Raw genomic sequence first — 19035 nt, forward strand, 5'->3', positions numbered from 1 at the left:
AGCACGCAGGATGTGATGGCAGGACTATAAAAACGTAGCGACCAGGTGCCAGATCGTAAGCACGCATCGAAGAGGAAGCTATAAGCTGGGGAAGAGGGGCCAACTTTGAATGTTGTGTTTACAAACTGCAACCGACAAATCCTACTCATTCTGCCTTTAAAGGATCCTTTTTTTTTTAAAAACATTTATGTAAAAAAAAATAATAACAATAATTATATCAGCTAATATATTGTTACCAGATTTTTTACATTCAAATATTGATATCAGTATCAGCCTAAAAAAATCGATTGGGTTCTAGTCAACTCACAATTCACTCCATTACTACAGATTACAAGATTGTAAATGGGTTTGAAGGCATCTGTCCATTACTCTGTCTGCCTTTACCAGTTTGTGTGTGTTCGATGGAGGCTAGCAAACTCTCTGGTTGGAGGTGGACCAAATGCAGCTGCCACATTACACCAAATGACAACTAGCCATTTTATGTTATCACAGTCCAATAATGTGTCATTGGAACAGTGGAGTGCTGTAACAAGTAAGCAGACCTCCCCAACAGTCTAATAATCCCAATTGATTGTTTCCAGTCAAAACTATAATGACTAGATGACAGATTAGTTATATTGGCTGTAAAGGCACCAATGCCCTATAATGAGTTAATATATATTCAATGCAGCATCACTGGATTAGGACACATATCTTGTGCGGCCATTTCACAGCAACACAACCACATATATGGAAAATTCACATTCAATTATCATTTCTCATGCATGGAAATGCATGTGACAACTTAAACCTACCCATTTCTGTTGTTTATTTAATAAACTCTGCAGAAGTTCTCTGGAGTGTAAAGGCAGAATGAAGTCTTTGGCTAACTGGATGGATAACAACCCTCAACACTGACACACAGTCCTAATTGGTAGCCTGTGCGTAAAAAGAAAAAACTAAAAAGCTTGCTGACCATGCAAGCTCAGTAAATGGATTGTTGAGCTATAGGTAAGCTTTTTTTAAGGCTGTAAACTGCCTCAATGTAAATGATTTGATGAGAAGGAAAACAGGCTTGGTAATGATTCGTCTAGTATGACCCACCCCCTGTAATTTTGCAGTGGATAAAATGCCATCCAGGAATGATGAGTGCCGTCAATCAGCAGCATTGTTCTCATGGCTCTCATTAACTACTCTCAACTTGATTAACCCAGTTTATTAATTAGTCCCATACGATTGGACTTCATGACTTTATCTGTGAGAGCAACACTGGCTCTAAACTTGCACGGCACAACTTTATCACTTTAAGATGCAATGGAACTGACATTATTTATGATCCTGTGGCAAGCATGATAAAACTGTGACAGTAGGGCGACAGCAACTTTGTCAGTATACATAAGATAAAATGACTGCATTTATCTGGATGGAAGACAGAATTAACTCCCTGTGCTATATACAGTATCTTATAGTCCTCTCTATCTTACACTATCCTGCAGATATGGAAAAACCAGGGATGTAGCTGGTGCCGCTTTTTGTTATTCCAGTAATTGTACAGCAAATGGAGGCAAAAACAAAACAACATCATTATCTGCTGCCTGAGGAAGTTTATGAGCAGGTGTGAAATAGCAGCCGTGTGGTGCAGGGATAGAAGACTGAAGACGGAAGGAGGAGGAGCAGAAGAAGGAGGGGGACAGACTGGCTCCACAGAGCTGTCTTGGCTCTCTCCCTGCCGAGAAAACAATCCAGCCGGTGCTCATTAGCAGCTGGAGTTTCATTACCACAACAGTGGAGCCCGTTTAATGAACCCTCGATGAGAACATGCATCCTGCATCCCCCTTTGAGTACAGAGGTACTAGGTGACGTGACCCCCCGAAGCACATTATTGCACATTCCAATGTTAAAACCACAAATGTCCTTTGCTGCGAGCACAGATAGAGTGTCCAATGAGACTTAACAGCATACTGAGGTGAGACTGTTGATAATCAGTAAAATGAGGTTTGGAGGGTGGGGATGGCAACGTGATAGTAATCATAGTTTTGACTGACATCTCAGCTTGACACCATCTAGCTGTTATTGTTGTTGTTGTAATGGTAGATACAGATGGCATTTCATTAACCATTTGACCAGCAGAGCTAAAGCTTCTTCATGCAGCGATTCAGCCCTGTGGGGCACAGTGGCTATGCTGTGTGGATCCCCAAGAGATGAACATCATAGATTAATGAAGCTTCTTCATTAAACAAGGGAAAAGACAGACAACATACAAAGTCTCAGCTTCCAGCTGTTGATAGAAAGAGGGAATATATGTCATAGAAAAGGGACAAAACTACCAACTACAGCCAAAAACAAAATCACACTCATACATCAAAGGCCCTGCTTTCCTAAATGGTAGATGGTGAATGAAGGCTGTGAATGAAGGCTATCATCATAAATTCTATAAACTGGAAACAATGGGTCTTGATTATACAATTGGGCTTGATAAATTGTACACAATACATGCAGTTTGTAAAACTGTTTATGCCATTGCATTCATTTCACTTCCACACCACCCACATACAGTATCATACTAAGAAAATAAGAATAATCTGATATTAGCTGTACTATTTTAAATTGGTAAATTGAAATTGTAGTGTATAAAGAAGTCACCAGTGACCCCATGGTTTCCTACATTTGCGAACATTAATTGCATGCAGCCTGCCAGGACCCCAGCTGTGGCTGTGAGATCTATTACTTATCTTTGATGAGATGTTTTACATATCAGGGATTAAGAAAAATATCAGACCACATTTACACATTGCCACATACACTTATGGACTGACGTGAGGCTGAATCTATTAAGTTCTGTATTCTGACAGGGCTAGTCCTTTTTAAGCCCTACATTTTGCCAAAACGACACATTTGACAGTTACAGATGCCTACATTTAAAGACTATTATTGTCACTGTCACATTGGGAGTGCCATGAATAGCACAAAGGAGGGCATGTTCTCCAAAAGGTGTTAACAAATGAATTGTACAGGAAATGACAATGAAAGGTCAGATTAGTACCAGTACAGTTACAATAGAGAAGTGAAAGCAATACCACAGCCAGATTTAAGTGGTGTAAATTCACAGAATACTTAACAATATAAGTTGGGCCGTAGGTTCAGCACTGACAAGATAATCAGTACATGAAGAGACAGGTGTTAAGTGCTTGGACCCGGGTCTCACTGCAGTTGTAACATGGGGGGTGTAAGAGAGAAGCATAATTGTGGGAGAGGAGGGGACCTGAGGTTCAGTCTTGATTGACAGAAACAGAGCTCTGTGACAACAGCTGAAACAATTTTGACAGGCGGACTTCGGGCCGCCTGTTGCAAATGCACTCATGCATGCAAACACACACACATACATAAACAAACATATATATACTTGCGGACACATAGACAAAATAGAAATACACGTTGCATTCACACACATGCACAAGAAACTCTATCCTTCTTCAATGACAGAGCTATGTGAGATGGTTACACTGGAGGTCAAACACGCGTTTTATTTCTTAGCCTACAGCCCATTGTGCTCATCCACAACAGAGATCACTAGAAAGCTGACAGTCCAACCCAAAAGAAGAACAAATGAATACATTACAATGCCACATGCAAGCTTTAATCATATCTGAGGATGGCCAAAATGAAACACACATGCAAAAATGATACTGCAAAAAGATCTGACATTCACTATTTTAGACAAATCATTGTGTGCACTGCCTAAAAATACCACAAAAAGCCTCAGTTGCACTCAAAATGTGACTATTGATGTGAAGCGTGGCTTTTTGATATCCCAGAGAGGCATCCTTCAGCACAACACCCAACAAAAAGCCCCTTTGCAACTCCTGAGAACTCACTTTACTTGGGGCCTAAATGTCACACAGTTCTCATGCAGGAAAACTTCCAATGGATTTTCCGACTCAGATTCTTCCGGCACTGGATCAACATTCCATGCTGACGCTGACCTTGTTACAAAAGCTGCAATGTCAAACAACCATCTCGTCCTGTCTGAGCAGTTAGCAACAAAAAAAAAGCCAGCATTGTTTACCCTCTCTGAAGTAGGAGACAACACAGGCTGAAAGATGCTCTCTTTATTGACAAAAGAACCCTGGATACATCCTTGTCACAAGCGACATGTGACACACATTAATAGAAAGGAATCTAGTCGATGTAACAGTATGGTGTAACTTCAAATAAAAATGCACATCCTATATGTGTGAAATTGTCCACATGGGAGAGAAAAGGAGAGGCATAGCATGTGTAGCTCTGCTCAAAAGCCTGTCAGCTGTGCATGGGGCCTTGTCCTACTACAGCTGGGCAATCACAATTAACCATCATTAGTCTAGAATTTATATAGCACCTAATTGTACATAATTAGTTGATTGGGTTTGCTCATTCCTGTAATTTCTTAGCAGTAAACTTATTTTACCTGATAACTATGGCTGTGGGAAGAAGGAGGTTGATAGTTTCTCCAGGCTTATCTGCTTATAGTTATTAAATAACTGTACATGGCAGCAATGAAGGCCACAAGTAAGTAGCTGTCTGACCTTATAAACAGCTTGGTTATTTCATCTGTTCTATGAGTGCTGAGTCAATATTTGGGAACATGTACAAGTCACTACCAAAGTTGCAATATAAACTAAAATGTTTTAAATGCCTGGAGCTGCTCATGGAGAGACTGACTGACTTTTGCTGTTGTTCCAACAGTTATGAGCAATAAAAATGTCCTACATTAAGCTGGGTTCGACTCCTAGAGACTGAGATGTCATTTCTTATTTGTCATAAATTGACCAGATCTGTAACTGTAGAGTAGACCAGTAGAATAACATAATGCAAAATTCAATTTATAATCTGAGCTCAGTTTGTGTACTCTGGACTGAAGCAGTTGGATGGTTATCTACACTTGGTGGTAGCAAAAAGATTCTCTGGAGGCTTGGTCAGTAGATCTGTCACATACTTGTAATGCAGTTAGGCCTGTTTATATTGCCTGAAGAATAATTTTAGCCTAGAGTGAAATTAGAAAAGAGGCAGCACTGAGTACACAAGGTTAAAACAACCACAACAAGATTCCTTCTGTAAACACGAGTAGTTTCGTTAACATTAAGTACACTCACCTTGAGCATTATTTTTCTTTTCTCTGTGTTGTGAAGCAAGATGGAGGGGGGAAAGCTTAGGTGAGACAGCACGGGCATGTGAATGTGCATGTTTTTGTACGCATGCTTCAAGGGGGATTTCAGGTTTGCAGAGGGAGGAAATGCATTGGGGAATGGTAGAAAGGTGTTGAGTGATGGTGAGAAGGGGTAGAGGGGTGTTGTTCGTGCAACCAGTAGGTTTGCATTCATACTCAGAAATATTGTACCATGGCGAACCAAACTAGATTCTACCCATTTCTGTTCAAAAAATCCCAACCAGGTCTCTCAAAACTTTTTTTTGACTATACAGCTCATAAAATTAGCTTACTAACAGTGCCAGTACACCAGCTGTCATGAGATAACATTTATCTGGCGTCTGCAATCTGCCGGTAGCTCGCTCTGAGCCGAAACATTGCTCTGTGCCAGCTGAATGTCAGACACACCCTCGCGCTTGGTATGTAGCAGTCAATAGTGAATAGGCTGCACTGGGTGGGTTACTACTGTCTGTGTATGTGAGCCATGTATAATCAGAGGGCACCGCTTTCTGTGTTGCCTTTTGCTAAAGATAACGCATCCTACAACTCCACTTGAGCCAATGGGAGGAATTTGAGCCCGTCCTGCTCTGCTGGAAATCACAACAGAGCACTTAGTGGAACATTACCCCTACACACTTAAACACAGGAGAGAGTCGGCAGCAATACCACTAAAGGCACACCTCGCAGAAGCGCACATGTTAACATGTGCAATTACTGAGAAAATTAAGCCAGTGCTTTGGTCAGACAATGAATCCCCACACAGTGGAAAACTGACTTCACTGTAATCTAAACACACATTTTAAAATAAACACAAGACTATTGTGTGTTTGTAAAAGGGGCTACATGAAGGAACACCGCTCAAACGCACTGGTACTTACATGGACCACTCATGCAGGAACTGATGCTACCCTTAAATTACAGAGACCTCTCCCCAACCCCATGGACACACACAATGATATATAACACAAAACACACATACAGCTATGAAGACTGATCACAGTATGAGGGCAAAGTTGTGAATTCCAGCTGACAACATGTACGTTACTCACTCTTAAGCCAGTTTGCTAAAGTCTAACTGTTTCCAATGTCTCCAAAAACACAAGCAGCCATATACACAAGTGAACGAAAAGCAAAACTCACCATTGTGCGAGGACTCCTTGTTATCGGCCACCTTCCTCAGCGCTGAAACGATGGCATCAGAAGGAACACGAGGACTCTCCACATATTTGGGCTTCCTGATTGGACCTGGTAGCACGAAACCGAAGATACAGGGAGAATGACAGAGAGAGAGAGAGAGAGAGAGAGAGAGAGAGAGAGTTCTCGCTGGATTAACGTGTTCCAGATGGGACTAGAGATGAGAGGCGGTGGTGTCTTAGTTGGACAGGCTTGGCTGCACTCTGTAGCACACATAAACTCTCTCACTTACACACACACACTCTCTCTCTCTCTCTCTCTCTCTCTCTCTCTGACAGCTCCCTGCGCTGATAGCAGCTCTGGTCTGTCTGACAACCCAGAATATTGTCTGCATGGCTGGAGACTCCCAGTAAAACACAGCTTGCCAGCTCTGGGAATGTAAACTACAGCAGGAAACCACAACAATTAGCCTCTTAGTGAACTTTAAAAAATGAGTGTTTAAACACACATATGCTCTGCTGGGGATCGGCAAAACAGAGTTTTTCTGCATGTTGATCTGTGAGCAGTCCCTTGAATGCATACCCTCAAGGATACATATGGATAGATTGAGGTCCTGGTGTAAGTCCGATGATGTATCTGGGACAGCGGTACAGTCCTCTGAGGACTGTCTTTGTCGTTAGTGAGGAGTCGAGGTTAGCTGTTCCCTCTGCTCACACCGTGACAGAATTAGAAAATCCCACAGCTCCACACAGAGTGCTTGCTCACTGTGCTGAACTTTAAGACAGACCATTGACATACTCAGTCTCTCACTCCACTAGAGACACATTTGTGCCTGCTAAAAGATTTGCCCCAGTTGTCTACAACAATCTGTAAAAATTGCCTTTTAATCTGCCCTAAATAGACAAAACATTCTTTCTTTGAGTGGTAGCAAAGGCCTACTAATCTTCCCTAAGAGTGGCAATGTAATTGTTTATACATGCAGGAGATCCAGCAAAGACACTAGACTAAATACTAAGCCATGAAACAAACATCTCCAAAGCAACTAGCTGTGCACATTTCAAGTCCTCTACATCTATCCCACAATTGTAAAAAAGAAATGCATTCCAGAGTCCACAAAAGCAAAAATGAAACTGCAGAAAATAATCTGAAACCAGGAGGAGACTGTATAATTTAGATTCAAGAATCCATAGAGAACAGCAACAGCATGTCTCCCCTTGCACCACTCCTCCATGCTCCTCCAACCCTGACCTACTGTAACCCAATCCAAACCTCTTCCTCCTCCTCCAGACTCCTGTTATCAGATGACTGTATGTGTAACCCCAGTCATAACATAAAGATTAGATGGGAGAGTAGAGATAGCCATTTCCTATTACCACATTTGATAACCAGTCTCAGTCCCACCTAAAGAAAAAAAGAAATCCTCTGAATCAGATGGAACATTTTTTTTTAAACCACAGCTGCAATCTTGGCCCCAGATACTAAGCAGCGTTAGTGAGAGGGTAGGAGGGGGTTACAGCAGCAGCCATGTGAGAGGAAGTGCTCTGGAAGTGTCATTGCAACAAACCAAGCATGAGAGTCAAAGTCAACTTGATGCACAGTGCCATCTATGGATATGCGACTTGAAATGCATAGTGATGAACAGTGCTTTTGATACCCGAGAAGAGCTTCTGCCTCCGCAACTTCTTTTGCTTGTTAGCAGAAGTCATGATATAAAGCCAGCCGAAGAATTCACAGTAAAAGCCCAAAAACCAAATGCAGTTGTCCATTAGAGGAGCAGGAAGCAGTAGTCGTGGTACGTAGTGAAACATAGTTTTAAAAGGTGATTAAGGTGTTAAAAGCACTCTAAAGATTATATTTCCAACACGTATGATGTACCACACTATTTGATTTGTGATAATAGATGAGGTCTAAGCCTGAAGGGGACTGATCCAGTGAAGCATCTACAAAAGTAATCCAAGTCCGCCTGCTATTTGGCAGACAAAGCTAAAGAGTCTGTCCTGAAAACCTCCATTCATGTGCGGATGGTCAGGCACAACCCATTACCGGGGAGTCACACGGCTCCAATTAAAGGGGGACTACAGAGACAGAGAGGGCTGTGTGTGAGACACACTTAGTTCAGGTAAATATCTTGGACCAAAAGCGCAGTGCTAAATATGTTCCGTTGAGTGTATTTCCTCTAAAAACAACAGGGGGCATAGTTTGAGTAATTTAAACCATATGCTTAAGTTCAGATTCGGTTTAGACAAAGTGCCCAGAGGAACACAGGATCCACACATGAAATAACAAACATGTGGCCTGCTATCAAGGGTAATTTTAGGCCACATCTGAGGGCTGATGATACAGCAAGGAGGCAAAAGGTCCTTCAATAAGACTCTGGTGACTCAACATCAGCACATGACAGATGAAGCACACAGGGGTTTCTTTTCCATTCAAAATCTCATCTCAGGATTTAACAGGGTGTCATTACCGTTCTGCCCTTCTAGATGGAAGCACTGACGAATAAGCAATTGCAGTTTATAACAGGCATGAAAAGGTCGCAGAAATGGAAGTGTCAGACATGCGTCCCTTGAAGGACAATGAGAGAGAGGCAGAAATTTGATGGGCTCTCACTGTTATCACACTAGATGCAAAATCCAGAATGTCAATCTAATCACATGCACATTACTTGGTACGCAATTAACAATAATATATGTAGGACAATCTCAGCAACTTTAATTTCCCAAATTTTATAAAAGAACCATGGAGGAAATGATAATGAGATGGACAAATGTGAGGATTTTCACCCAACTATCAACTTGGTCACATCTCCACATTCTATCTCGGAGCCAGACTCAACAAATTAAAATGCATTAAATCTCAGTATTATGAACGGAACCCATGCAGAGAGGACAAACGAGAAATATCTCATTCTCTTCTCATGTCCTCTAAGAAGCAGGCAAGAGCTCATTAGAGCAAGGGAAAGCTAGAAGACTGGTTCAAAAGTATATTGGGCTTGAATAAGAGAGAGAAAGAAAGATGCTGGGCTGGCTAAGAGTAGTTTTTGGGATTGCAGCACCAAAAAATAAGAAATGAAGAAAGTTCCCATTAGAGCAGGCTGCTATTAGGGTTACAGTACTTGATCCTTATTTTCATATTCATGTTTAATATATTTTTTGCTGTATTTGTGTTTGTATAGATAGTTATCACAAAGTTTACTATTCAGTTGTTAAATATGCTGTATTAATATGTACTATATGAGGGATCGTTGATTTAGAGTTTATCTAAAAACTGTTGTGTTGCTCTGATCAATGTTGTGCCATCCACAAAACTCCCCTCTCAGTTAGGCTGCAGTTTGTCTTTGCTCAACAGTCCTCTGATGGTTTGGGAGACGTGCAAGATCTTGTCACATGCTGCATCCTTGTCTCAGTAAACTCAAATGTTTCTATTACTCCTCTAACACACTTATTATGAGTGACTGCAAAGCATGGAATACCTTCCAAATAAGGGAGTGACGGATGAGACAAGGGCTTAAATTACATCGAAACAAAGACGGCACATGAGGTTCACATGATACTGTATGTTCATGCACACACTCTGTACTATTCTGGTTGAAAACATCCGCTTCTCACCATCAATGTACAGTAAATATATGTGTAAATGTGTATCTATGTAAATACATATGTTAAATAGGTGAGAAGAAAAGCAAACAAACAGAAGGTAGGGGAGGAGTTGGGTTAAGGAAGAAAAACAAGAGAAAAGAGAGTATCTCTAGGGTAAAGCAGCCAGGCGAGCTGTGACTGCAGAGGACTCTTTATTCACCGGTATTCACTGTGAGATTCAGGAATCCATGACCAGCCAGCTATCAATCAGCAGGCACATGCACACACACATACACATACCAAAACACTCGAATACCTATGAGCAACGACTTACAATGTCCAAGTCAATGCCAGTGAAAGAGAGGATTGTTCGTGGTCAGGAAGTGATCAAGGAGTTTTCCGAACATTCTTCAAGATGGACTCTTGACTTCTTCACATTTCAACTTTTCAATAAGTCAGTGTGTCCTCTTTGTGCGGCCAAAAGAATGAAAGCAAAGTCTCACAACAGCCCTCTTTATGTTTCAAAATGTCATTCTTCAACTCAAAGTGAAAAATAACATATTCTGGCAAAAAACGATGGATGAGATTGGTATTCTGGAGTGCTGCATGTCAAACTCAGCTACCAGTGTTATTTATTGAACGTTTAACGAACAGATACAAGGTTTTGGTGATAGCTATTGTGCAACCATAATGGCGAAAAGATTGGTACAGCGGAGAAAGTATTACAGGCATAGTGCTTTGTGAACTTTGTGAAACGCTTTGTGAAAAGTTATTTTCTGATTCATTCCCTATTAACAGCCTGACATATTGCCATTCTCATGGTTAATGCAATCTCTGCAGTGTACAACAATGAGACTACATATTTAATAGTCACAACTAATCTCACGCATGCTGTTTCACAAGCTGGTATGAATTATGTATCATTCTCCTCTGTTCACATGGTCATACATTTTCAAAAGCCTACAAAAATAACTACAGCAATGTAAAGTAAATACACCTTTCCCCTAACCATTTACAATCCAGTGTGATACACCACTTTATCATATGAGCATTCAGGTTCTACTGACTGACTGGAGAAGCAATGACAGTGTTGGGCAGTAGGTGAATCTGGATTCCACTGCACATGAAAAAGGGGACTGCATGTGATAAGGAGCCAAAGCTGGAGTGTAGTGAAGCGCAGTGAAGTGGAGAACTGGATAGAACTTTTCACTGGGCGCTCATCAGAGGAACCTTTCAAAGGGTTCCTGTAGCATCACAAGCTCTTTTACAGCTCAGCTCTCAGAAAGGCATCAATATTCCCTCAGGGCTATCTGGTTACTGTCAGTACCCCAGAGTTGACTTCAGGAGAGCTGAAGTTCCTATCCTCTTGACAGAACTGCAAAATGAATTGCACTCATGTGGCAATGTAGAGGAAGAATGCTAGTGGATGAACACTGTATTCACACAGGATATTGTATGATAATATGACTTGTTTTAAATCAAACAATGATTTGGCAAGAACATTTCAAAGTCAATATTGCTAAGGAGAAAGGTGTCTGGATGAAAAATGATTGAAGAAAATTAGTTACAGTTATAAGGAATTATATCATTTTGAATCCTATGACATAAGTCTCTGTTAGAGGAGGTGGTTTCAGCCTGAGCAGACACTGTCCTTGAACTTGTACATGCTGTTAATGACTGCTCTATGACCATGAGGCTTTGTGAAAACACACAAATCCACAGAGAGATCCTGAAGTGTTTCACCAAAATGACTTTCTGTGTTGTTTTATGTGGTCTGTTGTGATAATATCCTCTAAAGCTTTAACCCGTGCTCCAAAATAAATCTCACAGAACGCAGACATTTTACTTAATGGCTATGGTACTTAATAACCACAACAAAAACAACACTGTAAAGACTGTACAGTGGCTTAAACACTACTGATGTATAACATTCAATGTGCTCTGTGTGAACAGTGGGGCTGCTGCCACAAAACAGAGATAAAGAGGAGATAAGCAACAAAGAGGTCACGGCATCAGACCACTGTCAGTGAAAGTCGTCACCTGCAGATCATTTTTTCAGGTTGGTCTATTGGGTCCAAAAGTGTCCAAACACAATAGTTTGTTTTAACCAATTAAAGAGCATCTTCTTCCAGGCAGGGTGGTGACCCCACCCTGCCTGGAAGACAGAAAAAAAGCTCTTGAAGCATTTCCACATTCTTTGATATGGAGATCATGTCACAATAGTGAACTGTACTCCCTGGTGGTGATTTGCAGACCTGCTTGGCTGATCGATAAATTAATCAGCCTCTGTACCACGGAAAGATAAAGCTCCCATCAATAGAAAATGCACTTAACTCCTTTCAATATACACAGCAGCCTACCAGAGACCATTCCTTCTGTGGCCTCATTGCAGATACACCAATTCAAATTATACACTGCCCATGACAGCAATAAATTCATATGAACTGCTGTTTTATGATCCATTGCAGGTTGGCACAGAGGCAAAACATCGTTTTGTCATGTGACTACAGAAAGGTCACACATCTAATGTACATACAGTGGCAGCACCAGAATCACCTCTGTATCCGCCACTCTTTATACTCTTAGAAGGAGATCCACTGTCACTGAGATCTTATATTCTAAAATATCTGATTGATTGCCTAGTGTCATTCACACCACGCTGTTATAGGGCTCATATTTCAGGGATGCAGTGTTGTTGTATAAAGTGTATGGTTGTATAGTTTTAGAGAGGTGAGGTCCAAAGTGCTCATTCAACAGATGCAAAAGCATCATCTTTACATACATGCGACTCACCAAGCAATGCAACCTTGAGTACAACAGATGCTTTTAATCCCACAATGGCACAGTAACCTATTACAACCAGAGGAGGTCACTGTGTAGATACCCAGGAGACCGCCAGAGGTGGAGCACACAGATTTTCGAACTGTTGAAAAGGACCTGAAAACCCCATTTACTGTGTCATCAACTATGTCCAACCCACTTAAGATCAAGGTTAAAGTTTTTTAAAACCTGATCTTTGACCTGCACAGGGTCGGAGCAAGATGGGTCCATCCAGGCAACATTCTTGCAGTAAATGTCCCTCCCTGAGCCTTCAGGGTGCCTGTAAACTATTAAGACTATAAAGCCTAGGTGCTATTCAACACATGCCAGGGTGCTGTGTTTCATGGTTAAGCTCTGGGCTTAGCTGATCAAAGCTGTGGCACTCCAACGCCACCAGGACTTTGCGGCTCAGGCATCCGTCACACTCCTAATTAGCTCAATGTTTCTCTGTTGTCCCCTGTGAAGTTTTCATGAAAAGAACAACCACCAAGTCAGAGCCTTCGAAACTGTGATAGATTATCCAATGTGTCAGGAAATGAAGCAAAGCCACAAAATGCTGTCTGAATCTGTGAAACCACTTCCCCTCAAAAGGCATCACCGATGGCTGGATGGGAAGGAGAGCAAATAGGCGTGTGAAAGAATGCATTGATGGATGTGCTGTAGGTATAATTAAATGAGGGTAGTATGACTTCAGTAAATAACTAAAGTAGTTGACAGGACTAGCTGACAAAAAACCTGGGTTGGTATACAAACCTTTATGGAAATGTTCTTAAGACTTAAAAGACTTAAAACTTTGAATTCGAATGTGTTTTCACACATTGATATATCAATTTTAATCAATTATATACATCATTATTGCATACATTAGGAAGAATTACCCAAACTGAATTGACTATGTTCACATTGAACATGTCTCGAACATGACGACTTCAACCTTTTTGTGTTGTGTTTGTAATTGGGTAGGCCCAGTATCTTTTATCAACTCCCAGGACAGCATACATTTCCAAAACATCTTTTCTTTGTTGTTAAGTCCATGGTCTCCACAACTGTCTGCATGATGCAACAATCTGCTGGTAAATCGTAACTGGGTGAGAACACCTTTCAAGGTCTCTTAATTAGGAGCCGAGATCAAATCATAACACTTAAACATTTACACATGGTATTTATTTTTTATCCAAAAAATACCAGCAAACTTATATTTTCATAATATTGGCCTGCTTAAGAACAAAGTATTAGCGGCTTTATACATACTGGCTCTGGTTTAATAGGACCAGCCACCAAAGCCAGCACCCTTGTGAACTTTACCCCATGATTGTGTTGAAATGGTACCAATAATTCCAGCTTTCCTGCTAGAAGTCCGAGGTGAATCAAAATGAACTAATCTCATTAACAATTTTGTTTTGTTAGCAGAACATTTGCATTATGGCAATGAACTGTCTCGATTCCATCCAATGTTCGGTAGAGGAAAACATTTCAACAGAGATGAGTATCAAATTGAGTATACTGTGTGGTTTCTAGGGCTCAGCAAGAAGAGAAAATGCAGCATTATGACCCATGTTGTTTTCGTCGCAGAGCTGAGACATTTCCTGCAGTATGTGTTTATTAACTGGAGGTGTGAACTCTCCCCCTATGGGTTTTCACAGTTACCTGTGAGGACAGTGGAGGAGAGCCTACAAACCATCCCCCAACCCTCTCTCCCTGGTTGTCCTCCATAGCATCCTATCTTGTCAGTCCATTTTGTCCCTTTTTCCATGCCTCAGAGCACCCCAAGTGGGAATATGCCTGTAATGAGTGTTCCCCTTCCCCTGTCTCCAGGGCCCTTTTCACCTTCACAAACCCAGCCTCTTCTCTCTCTTCATCTCTCTCCCTCTCTTGTCCCTCCCTTCATGTCACTAAATGTACATTTCATCAGCGCTCTCTTTGATGGGTTTAAAACAGTCATCACAAATCCTGCCTCACCTAAGATAGTTGAATAGATTTGTTTTAACTTGAGTGGGGGCGGAAACTCTACTTGGCTATTCAAAACTGTATTGCCTTTTGTTTTACTTCTTGTTTATAAACTAGGGACAAAGCATACGTGCAATTATGTATCTGGTTTTCCACTGAACATTTGCATAATGTACTGCATCACGATTTCAAGCCTGCAACTCCAATATTAGGTTTGAATTATGTGACGAGAATTGTGGAAGAGGTGCAGAGAAAATCAGGTTTGAGGAGTAAAACACTGAAACAAACACAATATAATCATCCTAATCTGTAACTGAAATTGGAATATGGTGTTCTATATAAGTAAACTCATTTAAAACAAACTAAAACTAAGTGAAACACAACAACTTGCACCCAAATTTTAAACGGCTAAATGACAATTCCTTAACAGAGATGTAAACTTGAATGATGCAAGTTTGCATTAGGATTAAACCATACTACCCCCTTCCCACCAATTCATCTTTACACTGAAGAGATCAAAGCTGTAACCACTCTAAACAAGGGCTAGATAGCCCACAGATGAGTGCCACATGTGAGTGGGGCCACATTGACCACTGAAAGGATTTCTCTCCTCTTTGCCAAGTCTCCAGAATACAAAGACTCAGGTTGAGACAAGTTCAGCTACAAAAGGTATCCCCTGCTTTGAAGCACCCCACAGCTGCTGACAAGCATGTTCTCAACATGGTGGATCGAAGGAGCCCGGGAGGACTGACAATTAGATCCAGTGTAAACACATGCCCATTACCAGTCACTAAAGAGTAAACACACGGTGCAGTTGTAGGGACCTCTACATCAACACAAGGTGATCAAATACAAGGATGAAGTGACAAAAACATTCTGTTACAGTCTAACTGCTGGGATCCAGAAAGGTCTAGCTATCATTATATATTATACTTTATCCACCTATCTTCCGTATGACTTTTATTCTTCCAAGAGTAACAATTACTCAGAATAGTTTGACATGTTTCAGAGAGGACTAAGTTGAAAGCTGCAGCAGCAGTGTTTTAAGGCTGTAGAGGGACTGTCATTCCTGGAGTGCTGTCAGATGTTCAACAATTACCCATTACGAGACTGAAATAGTGTACAAAGAATCGGAATAACCTACATTTTTGCAGTTATTACCCATGATGGTGTATGGTACAGAAGATTTCTGTTCTGAGAGTATTTTACTCAATGGCAACAAAATCAGGAATCATAAAGAAAAGCTCAAATATAAGTACAAACAGTACCTGGTGATCTCTTGCTAGGGCGTAAGGGCATCATGTAGGACTGTCGTGGCAGAAGAGGTGAGGATGGAAGAGACATGGACACTCCCTTGGCAAGGCTTAATCTGAAAACATCATCTGGGACATTAGGGTGACCGCTGCCAGGCCCCTGGGGTTGAGGGTTTCCCTCAGGTGGGAATCGTCTTTGGGCACTGTGGCTGTGGACATCACCTGTTGAGGGGAACCACAAAGTTGTTATTACCTCATGTAATGTCATAAGAAAGAGCAGAGTCCTTACATTTTGCTACCTATTTCGTTGTGCACTGACCTTCAGCAGAACAAAACACACACTTATGCAGGCTTATCTTTTTCTCTTATTGCACTTGGTCTTTTGAGCTGTTTATGTAGAGCAGAGTTTTCAGGGCTGAAGGAAGTTAAAACTCTGAGAATTACTGAACAAAGTACTAATGTGTGTACTAATTGTGTTTTTCACATTTCTTAGTTGATGTCATGAACTAGGCGAGAAATGTGGTTTGTGATGTAGAAAGCAATGTACCAAATAAAACTTATCTTATTTTAAAGGTTTTTATTTTATACAGAGACCAGAACCTGCAAAGGCCATTTGTTAAGACTTCAGATAAATAAAGATGACCCAACTGATCTTGAAGCTGACCCAACTGAAACAATGTACCAATATAATTTTCATACTATATGAAAGTATACTATACTATATGAAACAGAAATTTCATAGTTAACAGGTGAAATGTTTAAACCCCAAAATGTCAGCTTTTCAGGAGTAAAGCAACTGTGTTGTTTCTAACTTAATGACACATTTTTTCATTTTATCAAATTAGTTTTCACAGATTTCAAACAAAACATAGAACTTTCTACATCCATATAGTTTCAAGGTATTCAGGTGACCGTTATGCAACCATGTTACAGAGGCAGGTGCCACAGACTTGCAGAGAAATCAGCTTACACAGCAGGGATAATGGTGGATTTCAGCATACAGTAGAGTGGGCTCTTACTGAGTTTTCCTGTCATGATTTGATCAAAACTGAGATACTGAGCATGTATCTAGTTTCTCCTGTTTCATAGGAAGAAAGCCAATTCAGACAACTGAAACTACAATGCTACACTCACATGATCCACTCAATGCAACATGTATCCAATGCACCTTTTGCAATAAGGTGGTTTATCTAAGCTGTCAATACACTGCCCGCTTCTTTTGCTCTTACCGTGGCTGCTGGTTCACTGTCCTGTTTGCAAACACTGCTGCATGTGTCACTGCCTCTGCTCAGTGTTACATTATTTAATCACCTCCGTTCCAGCATCCACCTGTAGGCTCTGTTTGTTGCCCTCGAGGGAAAGTTTACTGACATCATTCCTCACATGCCTTCACTTGGCTGAGCTTTGTGTATGCCTGCAGGGGTTGATGAGGAGCATAATAGATGCCAAATGTTTACTAAGTTCACACTCTGTATTCACATAATAAATGTGTCCCATGTGAGTTGGCGGGCTGACTCATGATTACAGGAGTTAAGATTTCCTTGCATGTGAAAAAATATTTGCTGATTCTGTGGGGAAACATTTTTGACCACCCACATCTTGCAGTATGGTTTTTCTGTCAAAATTCCGTTCAAGGGTATAAACAAATTAAACTCAGACTCAAGTAAGCGCAAATAAATAACATTTTAAGACGACTCCTGTTGTTCATGAAATCAACTTGACACTAAGAAAGCTACAGAATGCCATGCCAGAAAAAAATGTCAGAGATAAGTCTCTTCGTAGGTTGCTAAGGACACAAACATGGGTGACGGCTAGAGGTGGGAAAAGAAGCAAAAGAGACCTGGATCCTGGAAAATACAGGGCCACATAATATGTATTTAAACCCAGGGTCATGGACCAGTGAGCATTTCTCACGCCATGAGAGGGACATTCAGTTAGTGAAGTAAATAAGGCTGTGTCATTGCCCACTGAGTTAAGATAACATGCCATTCACTATGCACACTGGCTGGATGTTCCTTGCTAAGTATTTGTCATTACAAAAGGATAAAAATCTGTAAAATCGTTGGAATCTGGTGATGTTGTAGTTATGAGGCAGACAGAAGGAGTCCATTACAGTGTGCAAAAAAAGGAACATCAAGGACATCATTTCAGAGAGAAGTGGTGGTGACATTATAAGAAGGGGATGATTTTCATCGTTTTTGAACTGGCTGTAAATTACATACTTTTGCCATTAACAATACATAAAATCCTACCCTTGTGTTCAGAATGCAGTACTTAAAAGTGGCCGAACTGAAATTGACATATTTTAATCAACACTGAGCAGCTTGAGAAACCAAGAGCAGAAACTGTATCCATGTCACTGCCTGATTCATAACCGTTTCTAGTAGCTGCATCCACCTGAGCTTGTAAGAATATGGCTTGAAGGAGAAAACCTCACCCATGGGAAAATTCCTCACAAACCAATAAACCACCATAGATTCTAACAAAAATTCTCCCCCTTGTTGACTTATAGCTAAAGCACAAGCCCTTTATGTTCAGTGTGCAAGACATCCACATTTCATGTTGCCTCTAATCTCTATGAAAGTAGGGGTAAGCATACGTTGTTGTTTCCCATGTAATTCGAAACCGAAAAACGTGTTAATCTGGTTGCGGTGGTGTGAAATACAATTGTCCAGAAATCTGCTGGTTTATATTGCATGCCAGCAGATTCCTCTTGTGGTGTCATTGAGCCCTACACTTAATCATTTGTACCTTCAGGGCAGCTATATTTCACTTTCTCACACTTACATCTAGGACTAGATATTTCCGATATTCTTCTCTCTCACCTATTGAGATACTGTAATTTGTTCTCAGAGAAACGGTTCCCCACAGTCTCTACCGATGACTTAGCTCCAGACTTGCCAATGACTTAACCTGGATACTGGTTTGCAAAGTGGAATCCAAGCCCTAGATGGAAAAAATGGTTTTGCTTTACTGAGAACCAATCCTGCATGGAAAGACCATTCTAGCCATGGAGCCGGCTAACGGCAAAGTAATCTATTCTGCGGCATCAAAGTTGCCCACTCATCATGGCCACAAATTAAAATGTATGAATTATCAACCTCAAGATAACATGTAATACCTAACTAATAATATAGAC

General features: G+C 40.9%; 1 protein-coding gene across 1 annotated transcript in view; it reads right to left on the reverse strand.

Annotated features, from left to right (window-relative positions):
• tanc1b (tetratricopeptide repeat, ankyrin repeat and coiled-coil containing 1b) overlaps positions 1–15957 on the reverse strand; it is a 68053-nt gene extending 52096 nt beyond the window's left edge. Inside the window, exons 1-2 of the mRNA XM_070914005.1 lie at positions 15912–15957; positions 6305–6409 (exon numbers count right to left, since the gene is read on the reverse strand). Of these exons, the coding sequence (XP_070770106.1) occupies positions 6305–6409; positions 15912–15945 (139 nt within the window). The 5' untranslated portion in view covers positions 15946–15957. The remainder of the gene's footprint in view (positions 1–6304; positions 6410–15911) is intronic.
• Positions 15958–19035: the final 3078 nt, after the last annotated feature.

Source organism: Enoplosus armatus, chromosome 11, assembly GCF_043641665.1.
Source record: "Enoplosus armatus isolate fEnoArm2 chromosome 11, fEnoArm2.hap1, whole genome shotgun sequence".
In the NCBI taxonomy this organism is placed as follows: Eukaryota; Metazoa; Chordata; class Actinopteri; order Centrarchiformes; family Enoplosidae; genus Enoplosus; species Enoplosus armatus.